We start from the raw sequence: 15,452 nt of genomic DNA on the forward strand, positions 1-15,452 counted from the left end.
TTCCCTCTATTATATGGAAACATAGCAAGGTTATTGCGAGTTTTAAATGAAAATGTACAACACTTATTAGCACATCGTAAATGTTCAAAAATAGCTATTATGTTCCTTAATTTAAAAAAAATGCTAGTTGATAGGAGAAAGAACAAAAATTGAAGGGAAACCATAGTATTTGTAATTTTTCTGTTAGAAAATAACTCTCATGCTTAATAAATAGAGAAAGAAGGGAAAGCTTACAATAGATTGGTTGTTTTTGACACTTCCTTGTAGCTTTGGGGAAATTAATTTTATAGAGGAAGGAACATCTGACTTTTTTATGTTACCTTGTGCCTTTTTGACATAGAGAAAATGAATACTTAGGGCATTAAACAATAGTTTTATGCCGCTATTTAACGGATTTAAGGCTTTATTCCATTTCCAGATGGGAAGGTGGAATTACTTAATTTCTTCAGTGAAATTCAGATGATCCACAGAAGCTTAGAGCTAGGATTTTTACATTATGAAATTTTTGTTTTTTTCCTTTAAAATATGACATGATTGATTAAATTCAACAACAGAAATTGTAAGTCTTAAATTTCTTTGCTTAAACTTTTTTGCATTTTTGAAAATAAATGCATCTGGTACATTAAAAATGATCTTGGTAAAAAAATAAAATCTTAGATTTGTGTTTTTCTGTTATCATAAAATATTTCTCCATCTCTTTTATGGGTCCACTGCAGACATTCTTATTGCAGTTGTCATTTATAGGGTTAAACATTTGCTATATTGTAACATACGAAAGCACTTAAGCTGTTTGGAATTGTTTACTTGCTAAAACCAGTGTTAGTCAGCAGAGGCAGTACACCAGATTTCCTTGTGGCTTTTAGTGGAAAATGTTAAAAGCGCACTCATTTTTCAGTTATAGAATTTTTCAGTTTGATCTGGATTAGTCACAGAACTGGCATGAACCTTCTAATTGTGAAGGCTGTCCAAATGCACTATTTTTTTCTCCTGCTAGAGGAAGTTACATCCCCGAGCAGTAGCTCAGATCTCTGGTAAGTGTAACATGTGAGCATTACTAGGCATTTCATCCTGCGGTTCTGCAGTCTTTGCTATTCAGACTGTTGCTCAGTTGGAATGCTTCTGTGGGGCCGATCCTGAGGTTCTGTAGATATTTTTTAAGGACCTACCTATTTGGAGGTATCAGTGGCCGTTTTGCAAGATCATCTGGGGAACAGGAAAGCGTCTGAAATCTGAAAAGGATAACTGTAGCGGTTTTCACAGTGGAAGGAAACTATATTGGCACAGAACAGATGATTGAATAAAGTAGTTGGCTCAAAGAAGATGCACAGTCTGCTGTTTTTTCCTGTGAATGAAGACTATTTAATGGAAGCTGTATTCATGTGGAGATCAAAGGAAACACTGGAATGATAAACTACTGGGCTTTTCTCTCTCTTTTTTTAAATGAAAAGCCTGAAGCAGTAATTTGAGCTCAAATGCCTTCTAATTCCTTCGCAGCCTGCCTGTTCCGTTAGGATCCTCTGCTAACACTATTTCTGCCTGGTGCTGTGCCCTTTTGCTGGAGCAGCCACAGACAACTGCCTGATGGAGAAAGAATGAACGCTCTGCCTTGCTTATGCTATCGATGGGAATAAAGCTATCTGTGTTTCTTCTTTATATGGGATATCTGGATTAATCAAGCTGTATTCTAGTACCAAGAGTCCTATTGTCTCTTGGGGTCTGACTCATCGCATGTAAATGTACTGCAGCTTTGCTATTAATGCAGAGTGTTGTTGTTTTTTTTCTTTCCCAAACACAGAAAGAATTGTCAACCTCTGAGCTTCATTTTAAGAATTTATGCTGAGCTCTAGATATTTTTTTTTCCTCTGGATAGTATCTGCTTTAAACCAGAAGCTGAAGAGATGAAGACAAATTAGAAGTGGAAACAGAATAGTGAGATTTTTTTTTTTTTTTCCAATTATAAGCAAGTCAGCTACTGGTAACTATATGACCTTGCAGGCAAGAGTGGGTATAGCTGTAATCCTCTCTGTCACAGTAGTTGTTTCTCATTTCATTCTGTATTGTGTGGTGTTGTCACCCCAAACAATAATCTTTTTATGCAAGTAAATTTCTGTGAGACAGAGAGCAATATGATTATTTTGGAAAGGGAAAAATATTTTTAGATGAGCTTGTACTGGACTCCGTTTTAGTTAGTGACATGTTGATATGAAATTTCTTTTAAGTATTACAGTAACCCAACAGAAAATAACAGAATTTTTTTGTTTTTAGGAAGTTATGTTATGTAGTCATAATTTTAAACTTCAGTTTTTCTGATAGTACTTACTAACTTTAAAAAACCAGCTGCGCTGTTCAGAGAATGATCCTAAGTGTTGTACAGAAGAGGAGGAAAAACTATTTGTGCTCTTCCAACTGTGACTTTTATCACATAGCTTGGAATTTAGTGTTTTAAAAGAGCGAATGAGTCGAGTGTGTATTGTTGTTTTGGAGGAGGTAGAAGATGAATCTCCTGCATTCATTTCTAAATTGCCACAGGAAAATAAATCCCTACATTCACCACCACCTTCTGGAAGTGTATTGGTAAGATATGAGAGTTTATGTTTATTATCTTCTACTGAACTAATGGGGTAAATTTTATCTTTTAAGAATAAACATAAGGTGGCTTCCACTAGTTTTATTAAAAACCCAAATAAAAGCAGTATAGGTATGTAAATATGATGCAGTATTACTTGTGTATAAAATAGACACAGTTTTGGTTTTTACTTCTTCAGACGTTTAGCTAACATTCTCAGACTTTCCTTACTATGTATTACTCTCTTACAAAGACTTTTTAAAAAATAATTTGAGAATTGTAGTTCTGGCAACCACGTTTCTGTTTTCATTTTGTGGTTTTAAAAAATGTTGTAATGAGAATGAGGAACTGTATGTTTTAGGAAAGGTTTACTACTGCTAGCAACACCGAGGCACAACCTTTTCTGTAATGAATTTTATGTATTTACATGCAGCACTTTTATATGAAAAAGAATCAGACTTCCTTAACCTTATTTTTAATGCTGTTGTCAATTGGTTTGTTTGACTAGTATAATATGATACCTTATCAAAGAGACTGTTGTTGATTAAGAAATTGTTATATTTAGACATGCACGTGTTTGCCTCTTCGTGTTATTCAGGTGTATGCTATTTTTTGGTCTTTGAATAGTAGTGATTTTCATCAATTGCCAGATTTTCTTTCTTTGGATTTAAATCTGTATAACAGGTAATGCTAACCCGTGCAAGTTATTGAATGCCCCAAACAGAACTTTTCAAAAAGGCCTGCCTTCATGGGCATCATTGTGGCCTGGCAATGGCTTGTTTGACAACTTATGTCCCACAAGTAGATGTTGAGATGTCACACTTGTATTTGGAAGAGACTTTGTTTTTACCATATATATAAACAAAAGGCTTCTACTCAGGTTTGATTGTGTTTATTGTACTACCTAATTTTGGCCATACTGAATTGATTTTTTTTTTTTTTAATTAGGCCTTTTTTATTCAAGGAGGAATCCTGTACTTTCATACAATTTGACTCAATAAAAGTATTGGTTAATGTCAAAAACAAATTGATTATTGTTGCTAAAGAGAAGAAAAATTTCAGGTTTAAAAATTATGTGGAAATATCTTTAGAATTATCCATGCAGTGTGATTAATATTTTTATTACTCTCTTGTATTTTAGCCATCACTGGTGCAAGCTATATTTAATGGAGATCCTGATGAAGTTCGAGCACTAATATTTAAGAAAGAAGATGTTAACTTTCAGGTAAAACAATTCACTGATACTGGCCTTTAAATCTACTTATAAAAACTCTTTTCTAGAATTATGATTTTGTTAAAAAAGACGTAACAGTTTTGTAACAGTTGTTTTAAATGAGGGCAGAGGGTCTTGAAGTAATTGCCTCAAAAGAAGGAGACTGGGTGTATATTCAGGGTAAAAACTAACACAAGAGGACTAGGAACCAGTGAGGGTCCTTTGTTTCCACAGCTTTTTACTTGGGAATATTTTACAGAAAAGTTGAAACAATATTCTGAATACCCACATACACTCCACGTAGATCCAGCAGTGAGAACATTTTGCCACATTTGCTTTCCTTCTCATATTTACACATATTTTATATATAGACACATACGGTTTTTTGTTTTGCTGAATCCATTTGAAAGTAAGTTGTAGACATCGTGACATTTGACTGTTAAATACTTGTATGCATTTTAGATGAGGGTTCTTTTTTGTGAACTCTAAAAGACATTTCTATTAAGTTTATAATATATCTGATTTGATTATGAGATCGAATTTGTTTTCTGTAAATAAGTGTGGTAAGCATTATACAGAGATTCATTTGTTTGAACCTCTCAGTAAAGAAAGACATATTGTTTGAAAAGTCTCCAAACTGAAAGACGTAGTGGATTTGACATTCAGGATTGACAGGAGAGACAGTTTTATACAGATTGGACATATGGATAATTTTCTGTTTCTCTAGTGGCCAGTAGTTTCTTTAATTTACTGAATTGAGGCTAAAGATATATAATTTACTATAGTAAGATCTAATTCATTAATGTGTATATTTTTACAGGAAACATGTTGACAGTACATTCTTCATACATAATTCAGTCCTCTGAATTATTGTGGTGAGGGGGTCATGATTCATAAAGTTGCCATAGCAACACCAAACCAGATGACCTAAAATGATTGGTAGTTCTGCAAAAGCCTGCAAGGTCATCTCAAGCTCTCATCTTTCTTTCATTCTTTCATACAGTACTACTGTGATAATGTTAAGTAGATATAAAAAGTATTAATCTTTTAAAAGTTGGATTATCCAAATAAATTTAATCTTTAGCTAAAATGGTTCATTCTAACATTAGAGTGATCAAAATGCTATTACTACATTTTTTTTAAACCTTCCTAAATGAATTGCCTTTAAATTTATATTTATTGGAAACATGCACCTAATTCAGGATATATTTATTTATTTTAAATGGAGTGCCTTGTTACTTTACCTAATTGGGGTGTTCTGAAGAGTCTATTTTTTTCTTAGGACAGAAAATAGTTACAGGGGTATAGAGTTAATGAAAAGGAAAAAAATGGCTTTCTGTTCTGTTGAACTCTAGTTTTTTGGGTTTGTTTGCTAGTTTTCTTAATAGTACTAACAAATCTTACCTTGGTGAGAAAGTTTGGACTATAATGCTACTTACCATGATTAATTTCCCTGTCATTATGAAGTCTCATAGCCAACACTGTTTTCTGCTGTATTGATCAAATTATTTTAAATTTTTAAAAATTACTCAGAATCATCTTGAGCATAAGTTTATTCTACTGTAATGTTCTTGGAAACTATTGTGTATGTGTCATTAGTGTGTCACCCCCAAACATTTATGATTTTTAGCCTCTACTTATAGATTCCTTTCTTTACTTGCTTTTAACCACCACTTCTTTTTTTTTTTTTCAATATATGAAATTTATTGTCAAATTGGTTTCCATACAACACCCAGTGCTCATCCCAAAAGGTGCCCTCCTCAATACCCATCACCCACCCTCCCCTCCCTCCCACCCCCCATCAACCCTCAGTTTGTTCTCAGTTTTTAAGAGTCTCTTAATGCTTTGGCTCTCTCCCACTCTAACCTCTTTTTTTTTTTTTTTTCCCTTCCCCTCCCCCATGGGTTTCTGTTAAGTTTCTCAGGATCCACATGAGAGTGAAAACATATGGTATCTGTCTTTCTCTGTATGGCTTATTTCACTTAGCATCACACTCTCCAGTTCCATCCACATTGCTACAAAGGGCCATCTCATTGCCCTGTAGTACTCCATTGTGTATATAAACCACAATTTCTTTATCCATTCATCAGTTGATGGACATTTAGGCTCTTTCCATAATAACCACCATTTCTTAACATCTCCTAGCTGGTGCCCTTACTGTGACTTAGGGCAGAACTAAAAGGTTAGTACTTCAAATCAGTAGGCTTTTCTTGAGGGTGGGTGACTTCAGTAGTCTTCAGTGATTCATGGGTTTTTGACAAGTTATTCTACAGCTGCTTTTACGTCTTTTCTCATGTGACTCTTAGTAGTTGAGAGTATTGTCATAATTTTACAATTTGTTAAATCTGTGATCTGAGTTAAATCTGTGATTGTTGATAGGTAATAAAGTATGTTTAAGCTTTATGTCAGTGTGACAGTGGTGTTTTTTTAAAAATAATTTTATTTAAATAAGTAATTGAGAATAATATCTCTTTGAAACTTACAGTTTTTGAAGTTGTTTTTATCAGTTTTTAGAATGGGTATACAAATTCAGATTTGTTTCTGTACTGTTAAATGAACATTGTATTTTTTTAGATTTATTTTAGTTTCTTCAGTCATGTCCTGAAGTTTTGGATACTGTGAATCACCAAATAGCATTTTTCTTAGTAACATACCTAAATTGATTTTTAACAAAACTCTTAATTTAAAATACATGTGTATTATTTGGTTGAGAAGGAAGTCTTCTGTTGTAGAGGCTTAGGTAAGATGATTTCACTAGAAAATGCTGGAGTTCTGGTGGCTCAGTTGCTTAAACGTCTAGCTCTTGATTTTGGCTCAGATCATGATCTAACGGTTCCTGAGTTTGGGTCCTGTATTGGACTCTGCACTAGCACTGTAGAGCCTGCTTGGGATTCTCTCTCCCTGCTTCTCCCCTGCTCATGCGTGTGCGCTCTCTTCTCTCTCTCTCTCTCTCTCTGTCTCTCTCAAATAAATTTTTAAAAATGTTGGAGTTTCATATTTGGAGGCTTTGGGCCACAAGTAATTGAGTGCCTAACTAAATACAGGTTTATTGCTTTTATAATAATTTACTCTAGAGCAAGGCAGTTTGGTTGGTTAAGATCGTACTGTCAGAACTCTGGGTGAGTGGCTCTGTGAGGCTTTCAGCTTTCTTCTCCTAGTAGAGATGACTGATGCATTTTGTGCTTATGACACACAGCCAAAGAAATGGAAAGGGGACTCTCCCTGTAAGTTTCCTTTTTCTTTGTATTTTTAATCAAGCAAAACTATCTTTTTCCAAATCCCCTCCAAACTCCCCCTGAGATTGGATTGGTTACTGGCTTACTCTAAACCAATCCACCAGCAAAGGTAGAATGGGATTAGCGTTTTGCTTAGATTAGTCATTGTTTTTCACCTGGTTCATCCCCTGGGACAAGAATAGAGGCTTATCATCACTGGTTATATTACCATTCCATATGTGGAGAAAATTTGCATTTTCATAGGAAGGCATAAAGAGGAAATAGTTGTTTGGGTAGTAACCTAATAGAAGATTTTTGATTGCCTAGAAGCAGTTGAAGTAGCAAACTTTTAGAAAAATAAGTTACCTGGTTATGGAAGAAACACTGTTAACCAAAAAGGTGATACTGTCAAAAATTTATGAAAGCAGAGTGGTATGTATATATAGTGTAAAGAACAATTGGAATTTAAGTTATTAGACCTAAGTACTCCTGTTTTCTTACCTTATTGCCTATATATACTACTTGAGCAAATCCATTTAAGTTCTTTGAGGCTCTCTTTTGTTACAAAATGTGTGGATTACAATAATGGCTTTCAGGGTGTTTGCCACTCCAAATTTAAGATGCTCTAAGGTGTGCCTGGGTGGCTCAGTAGATTAAGGGGTTAAGCATCCAACTTGGGCTCAGAACTCAGGTCATGATCTTACATTCATGAATTTGAGCTCCACATCAGGCTGTCTGTTAGCACAGAGCCTGCTTTGGAGCCTCTCTCTGCCCCCTCCCCTGCACGCCTCTCAAAATTAAATCAGATAAACATTTAAAAAAAATTTTTTAAGATGGTCTGAAAATTCTGAATGACCTTGAATGACCTCCTGCTTTTGCCCAGAAGGTTTCATTTGTATTTCTAAATATATGTAGCCAAAATAATAATTATTATTTCCTTTCCCGAGGATTTAGTAAAACTTAATGCCCTATTGTAGAGTCCAAATAATTTAGTCTAAAATATCAATAACATATTTCAGAGGAAAGGTCTGACTTTGTCAGAAAATTATTTCTACACAAAGAAATTGTTTTCCTGTGTCCAGAGTGATAGAAATTGGTGTTAATTATAGAATTTTATTTCAGAGACAGTGATATGCCTAAATCTTTTTATGTTATGATTCAGTTCATACAACAATCTTGTAATGTTGGTAGGTTAGCATTTCCATTCCACTAATAGATAACAAAACTACAATTCAGAAAGGTTAAATATCTCCAGGACCAGTAAGTATAGCAGGAACAGGAATTTGAACCCATGTCAGACTTGATAGTAACTGGGAAAATAAAGTAAATTGGAGAGAGCGAAATAGTTTTTTTCTTTTGTCAAATAGTGCCATAAAACAGTAATGGTTCAGAAGGGGATATTCCCCCCAAAAGTTAGGTTGATTCTATGGACTCCTATCTTTTAAACTGTAATTCAAGTGGATTCCTAATTTTCATGATACCAAGTGCTGTTAATGTTAGCATTGCAAATGAGTGACTACATAAGCCTCCCTGATGTCTTAATTTTTGGCTGGATAAAAATGTCATTCAAGATAATAGCAAACTAGAGGTAATTATAATTTAGCCAATGCTGTTCTCAGTATTCAAAACAGGAATGCTTAGATTATGAGTGACCCTTTTTAAACACAAAAGAGTTGATTTAAGAGCTAGTCAATAAGTAGATCTTCCCTGTATCTACCATATAACTTAGTATTTTTGAAAATGCTATCTTGGATATTTTATTAGCTTCTGAATTTAGCTTTGTCATTCAAAGTATTTTGGGATTGATTTGCCAAAATAGCCTTCCAAATTATTAACATCTTTAAGCTTTCAAAAGTACTTTCTGGGATCATTGAAATGATGTTGATTTTACTTTGTCAGATGAAGTGCTCAGCAAATCTATATATACACATCATACAAACAGATCATTAGTTTTCGTTATTATTATAATAATATTGTTGGCAGTTAACACAAAGTAGTAAACCCTAAGTTTACACAGGTTACCTGAATTCTACCCACCCCCATCCTTCACTGTGTTCTCTAGTCTTTTCTGGAAATTAACAAGAAATGCTCTAATCTTTAACCAGTCTTTCTTGTGGCCACATGTCACTTCTGCTGGCTGTCAGTATACCACACTGTTGGTGTTCTAAGTTCTTAAAACCTCTTCACTCCGTTACTTGAGGTCATGTGCACTCTCTGCCCTAAAATTGTACATGTGCACATGGTCTTTTTTAGCTACTTACAGTAATTAGTAATGGAACCTGTGACCAACCTTCAACCCCTTCTCAAGTGTACCCACCCAACTTCTAGCTGGCTTCCATGGAACATCGAGTAGTAAGGGGGGGAGTGAAGAAGAGCAAGGAACCAACTCAGTTAACACCCAGGAGAGAATTCCTCTATAGTTTCTAGGTGCCTAGAGATGGCACTTCTCCTCTATTCTTGCCAGTGCTTCTAGCATCTAGCCTCAGATTTTTAAATTTTCTTCACCAATGGTCAGTTTTCCCCCAAGATCTTAAATGAGTTTACATCCTGTCATTGTGACTATAAATGGCTTTGGAAGATTCTGAAACAAAGAAGGTATTATCTAATGAAACTAGCTGTTTTTGCAGCTAGAGACTGATGGTGACTTATTTTTATATTCCATTCATGTATTGTTTTTTATTTAGCATATACACATTCTGCATCTTTCATTTTTCATCTCCAGTATATTTGGGGAATATATATTGGGAATGTAGTATATTAGTCCATATTAGTAATGAGAACTTCTCATTTTTCTTTATAGCCACATCATTTTCCATTGTTTATAATGTAATTTATTTAACTAGTCCCCTTTTAGGGAGCATTTGGATTATTTTAAATCTTGCTAATTGGAAATAAATTGAGATCTTTTCACCAAGAAAACAAAAATTCTGCTTCAGTGGACATGCAAAATTTTTGGAATGTTTATATTTATTATAAATTATTAAATTATCATCTTTCCAAATAGACTAAATGTCCTCTTAGTTCTTTGAAGCAATTTTACTGGACATGTATAAATAAATAGATGTTGGGTAAACAGTGATATTTTTTTTTAAAGTTTATTTATTTTGAGAGAGGGAGAGAGAGTGTGTGCACACATGCTCAGAAAGGAGCAGAAAGAGAGGGAGAGAGAGAATCCCAAGCAGGCTCCGCACTGTCAGTACAGAGCCCAGCGCAGGGCTCGAACTCAGGAACTGTGAAATCATGACCTGAGCTGAAACCAAGAGTCGGACACTTAACTGATTGAGCTACCCAGGTACCCCAACTGTGATATTTTTAATAGAGATCAGGTACTTTTACTTGCATAGTCTGAAATAATGCTGATGAGTTTTTATACTTATAACTGTATATAAGTAATATGTTAGGTAGTAAAACAAAAATGGCATAAATTCTGTCCAAAATTTTAGACAGAGCTAAAGTTACTAATTGGTCTGTTAGTCTCAGCTAGTACCTCAGCCTTTTTTTTTTTTTTAGGTTTTAGTGAGGTATAATTGATATACAATGAATTACATATATTTAAATTACACTGTTTCATAAATTTTGACATATGCATATACCTATGAAACCTTCACCATAATCAAGGTAGCTAATGCTTCCATCACTTCCAAAAGATTCCATTTGCCTCTCCATAACCTCTGATTTGCTTTGTATCACTACAGATTAATTTGTATTTTCTAGAGCTTTATATAAATGAGATTATACAATATGTCTTCCTTTTGTCTGGCATTTTTTCACTCAGCATAATTATTTTGAATCTCACATGTTGTGGCATGGTATTAACAGTTCTTTTCTGTTGCTGAGTAGTATTCCATTGTAACTATAAACATAATTTGTTTATCCACTTAACTATCGATGGACATTTGAGTTGTTTCCCATTTTCATCTATTACGAGTAAAGCTATGATGAACCTTTCTGTACAAGTCTTTGTATGAATATAGGCTTTCCTTTCTCTTGGGTAAATGTCTAGTGGTGGAAAGGTCAGACCATATGGTAGGTATCTATATGTTTAACTTTTTAAGAAATTGCCAGCTGTTTCCACATTGGTTGTATCATTATACATTCCCACCACCAAGACATGAGAATGCCAGTTTTTCCACATTCTCACCAATATTTGGTAAGGTCAATCTTTTCTAATCTTAAAAATTCTAATAGATGTGTATCCATCCCACAGTGTATCTCATTGTAGTTTTAATTTACATTTCTGTGATGACTAATGATATTGAACATCTTTTCATGTGCCTCTTGGCAATCTGTATATCCTCTTTGGTGAAGTGTCTTTCAAATGTTTTTGCTAGTTTCTTTGTTTTTTTTTTTCCCCCTTAATTGGATTGTTTTCTTGCTCTCGAGTTTTGAGAGTTCTTTGTATGTTCTGGATACAAGTACTCAATCTGTGGTTGTGTTTTCATTCTCTTAAGAATGTATTTGAAGAGCGGAAGTTTTAAATTTTGTTGATGTCCAGTTTATCAATTTATTCTGTTATGGATTGTGGTTTTGGTGTTGTATCTAAAAAGATCTCTGTCTCCACATCACGTAGATTTTCTTTGTATCTCCCAGAAGTTTTGTATTTTACATTTAGATCTACAGACTATTTTGAGTTAATATTTGCATATTATGCAAGGTATATGCCAAAGTTCACTTTTTTAATATGTAGATATATTCAGTTCTTAGATACTTGTGGAAAAACAAGACTATTTCACTGAATTGTCTTTGTGTCTTTATTAAGTCAGTTGTTAATGCCAGTGCCATACTGTTGTGATATGGTAGCATTTTATAATAAGTCTTGAAATCATCAACTTTTTTCTTTTTCAAAATTGTGTGAGTACTCAGTGTTTTTATATATATTTTAGAATCAGCTTGTCAGTCTCTGGGGAGAAAATTGGATTATGTTGATCTGTAGGTGAAGTTGGCAAAAATTAACATCTTAACAATATTGAGTCTTCTCACCCAGCTCTCCATTTATTTAGGTCATTTTTAACTTCTCTCAGCAGATTTTGTAATTTCACTGTGGATGGCCTTTTTACATACTTTGTTAAATTTATATTTTATAAATTTTGTTCTTACTATAAATGGTATTTAATTCAAAATATGTTAAATATCCAGTACTGCTGAGGTAAGTTTCTTTTTGAGTACTCTCTCCAGTGCTCCAGGAAACACAAGGTTTTCACCCTGGTTGGCGGGAACAGATTACTTCCCTGTATGCAATCCAGGCACTATTCCTTCAAAATCCATGTATCCTCACTGGTGATGCTATCACCTCCAACTTGGCAAAATTTATTTTTTTGCTGTGTGTGTGTGTGTGTGTGTGTGTGTGTGTGTGTGTGTGTGTGTATGAGAGAGAGAGAGAATCTTGCATATTACAATGATTATGGCCTTCCAAAGGATTAAACTGTAGAAATTAGATAGATACACAGTAGTAGTAAAATTTCATGAGGGCAGTTAGGAAAAATAAAGTATCAAAAACCTCCTGGATTAGGATCATAAGGAGAAAACGGTTGAGAAGCACTACTTTAATTGCTTTAGATGCTTCTTTTCACCAGACTTGGGTAGTATTTTTATACACTTGTGGTGTTCAGTACTTAGTTGAGTATACAAGTGCATAATCTGAAGATCTCTGGCATTTTCTAGCTGTACCATCCTCTCTCTGTTACTCTGTCCTGAGAATTCTAGTCCTTATTCTCCCCAAACTGTGGCATTACCTTACTTTGCCTTATTCTAATAGGACCTGGTATTGATATGTAATTTTGGGAGCACCTGGCTGGCTCACTTGGTAGAGCATGTGACTCTTGATCTCATGGTTGTGAGTTAAAGCCCCACATTGGGCATGGAGCCTACCTAAAAAAAATAATAATATAAAGATATGTAATTTTGGTGTTTTATTTTTTTTACTGGGAAGAGCAAGTAAATCTTAGCATAGGAATATCTGTTTACTGCTAAATTTATAGAAGAGGGTAAATTCAGTGTTTAAAATAGGATTCTTCCTATTGTCTTTTTAATATTACTACTGATAGAGCAATGTGTGGGTTACAACATGAATTAATACTTACATTCTAAACTTCCTAAATAGAATATGCTTGAGGGCAAGAACCATGCCTTCCATTTTGTAGGATAGGTAGCACTGGAAAGGGATCTTAGAAATTAAGTGGTTATATCATCTCTATTAAAGATGAGACAAAACTAAAGTCTTGGAGTTTATTTGATTTGGTCACTTATATTTAGCAGAGATAGCATAAGAGCCTAGTTTTCTTAATGTCCAGTTTGTTTTCTGTCCATGTTGTCTCCACTGGTTTGTCACCCCTCAATTCTGCCTAGTGGTTTCACATTACAATAAGTTTCTTAGCTTTTGTCCTATAGCTATTAAGTATGTAAAGTCTTAGTAAATACCTGCTAGCTTAATTTGGTATAACTTGGTATGTTGGTCCATTCCCTTGAAAAATTATGTGCCAGTTACTATGCTGGGTACTGGGGAGACAAGTCCAGTCATACATACTTTTTCCCCTTATTCTTCCCTGCTCTTTCCTGACTCAGGATATCGCTTGTGCCCATGTTGTCTCCAATTCAATCTTTGCTTCATCTTCATTTTCTCTTTGTTCTTTAGGTTACCCCTGATAGTAGGCAGAATTCCTAAGATGGCCCACAAGAATCTTACTCCCCCTCCATGTACATATCCTGTATAATTTTCTGTACTGTAAATATGATAGGATAGCACTCTTGTGATTACTTTATAACGTTTGGCACAGTTGACTAGGAAGGTGAGATTAGCTGAGTAGACCTGACCTAATTACATGAACCCTTTAAATGTGGACCTAGGGGCGCCTGGGTGGCTCAGTCGGTTAAGTAGCTGACTTTGGCCCACGTCATGATCTCACAGTTAGTTCATGGGTTCAAGTCCTGCATCGGGTTCTGTGCTGACAGCTCAGAGCCTGGAGCCTGCTTTGGATTCTAGGTCTCCCTTTCTCTCTCTGCCTCTCTCTTCTGCTGCTCACACTCTGTCTCTTTCAAAAATAAATATTAAAAAAAAATTAAATGTGTATCTAGAGTCAGAAACAAAGACAGTAAGGGATTTGATGTGAGGCAGGTTCTGTGTTGCTGACTTTGAACATGGAGGGGAGCCTCATGGTAAGGATTGGGCAGTCTATAGGAACAGACAGAGGGCAACTTCTGGCTGACAGGGAGAAAACTGGAACCTCAGTCCAACAACCACAGTGAACTCAATTTTTACCTAAATGAACCTAGAGGTGGATTCTTCCTTAGGTCTCCTGGTGAGAACATTGCTCACTGACACTTTGATTTCAGCTCTAAGAGCGTCCCTGAGCAGAGAACCCAGCATACCATGCCTGGACTTCTGCCCTACAGAACTGTGAATTAATAAATGACTGCTGTCTTAAGCTCCTAAGTTTGTGGTAATTTGTTATGCAGCAATGGAGAACCAGTATTAAGACTTACATATATATCTCTTTTTCTGGAACACCTTTCTTGGTCTTCCAGTATGTATTATGGCAGCCTAATAGACATCCACAGCACTCTGAACTTCTTGTTTGTAGCACTCATGTTAACTGACTTGTGTCTTGTTCAGTACCTTTAACTCTCTGGATATAGGGACCTGGTTTGAATTATTCCCTGTATTTATACCCAGTCTATGGTGAATAATAGCCATTTAAAAGGTGTCAGAAGGGAATGAATAAAAATAAGACATAGTCCCTGACTTTGACAAGTTTATGATCTAAAGGTGTTTGGCTATGTTGTGTGTGGGTATTCTTGCTTGTGTTTGTGTATGGAATGTTTTTGGGTTTTGGTGGGTAGGAACAGTCAGCTATTAGTTGCCCAAGTGCAAAGTGAGTTAAACTGGCTTCTTTCCATGGTCGTTTTGCCTTACAACTCCTTCAGTACTTATTTAGACAACTCAAATCACTTTGACATAGGAAGGGTGAGTCAAGCAAGGAAGGAAAGAAAGGGAGGGAGGGAGGGAGTGAAGAAAGGAAGGAAAGAAGAGAGAAGGAGGGAGGAAAGGAAAAAATGTGTGCTTGAAATGCATGTGGACAAAGGCACTCTTCTGTAATAACTTTATCATTTGCAGTATTCTCTTGATGATCTGTCAGAGCATTGACTTTAAAGAGACAATGAGATGGGATATTCTACCGAGTTCTTTGTCAAGGGGACTAAATCCCATCTTGCCCCCAATGCTTAGGAATAGAAGTTGGTTCTAGGGAAGGCATTTAATAAAGTTCTTAGTGTTAGTTTCCCTGACCAACTAGAAAGCAGCTTTCATATTATTGTATTAACGTCCAAATCATCATCATTAAATAAAAGTAAAGTTTGCACAATTGCTGAACACACAGCACAGAAGCAGCACAGGAAATGATGGGAACTTCATAGGTGAAGAGGAGATGCTGGAAGCTGCCAGTCATTGTTAAAAGCTGCCTCA

At 35.2% G+C, this 15,452-nt stretch overlaps 1 protein-coding gene across 11 annotated transcripts in view; it reads left to right on the plus strand.

The window, feature by feature from the left end:
• Window positions 1-15,452, plus strand: part of ANKRD28 (ankyrin repeat domain 28) — a 200,628-nt gene that overhangs the window by 76,118 nt on the left and 109,058 nt on the right. For 5 of the 11 annotated variants that reach the window (XM_086674248.1, XM_086674254.1, XM_086674249.1 and 2 more), the window contains one exon: window positions 3,708-3,791. In XM_086674248.1, the coding sequence (XP_086530374.1) occupies window positions 3,708-3,791 (84 nt within the window). The other 6 variants (XR_015239964.1, XM_086674247.1, XM_025914165.2 and 3 more) reach the window with 3 other exon arrangements.

This window comes from Puma concolor, chromosome C2 (genome assembly GCF_028749965.1).
Source record: "Puma concolor isolate L17-30 chromosome C2, mPumCon1.1.hap2, whole genome shotgun sequence".
Lineage (NCBI taxonomy): Eukaryota > Metazoa > Chordata > Mammalia > Carnivora > Felidae > Puma > Puma concolor.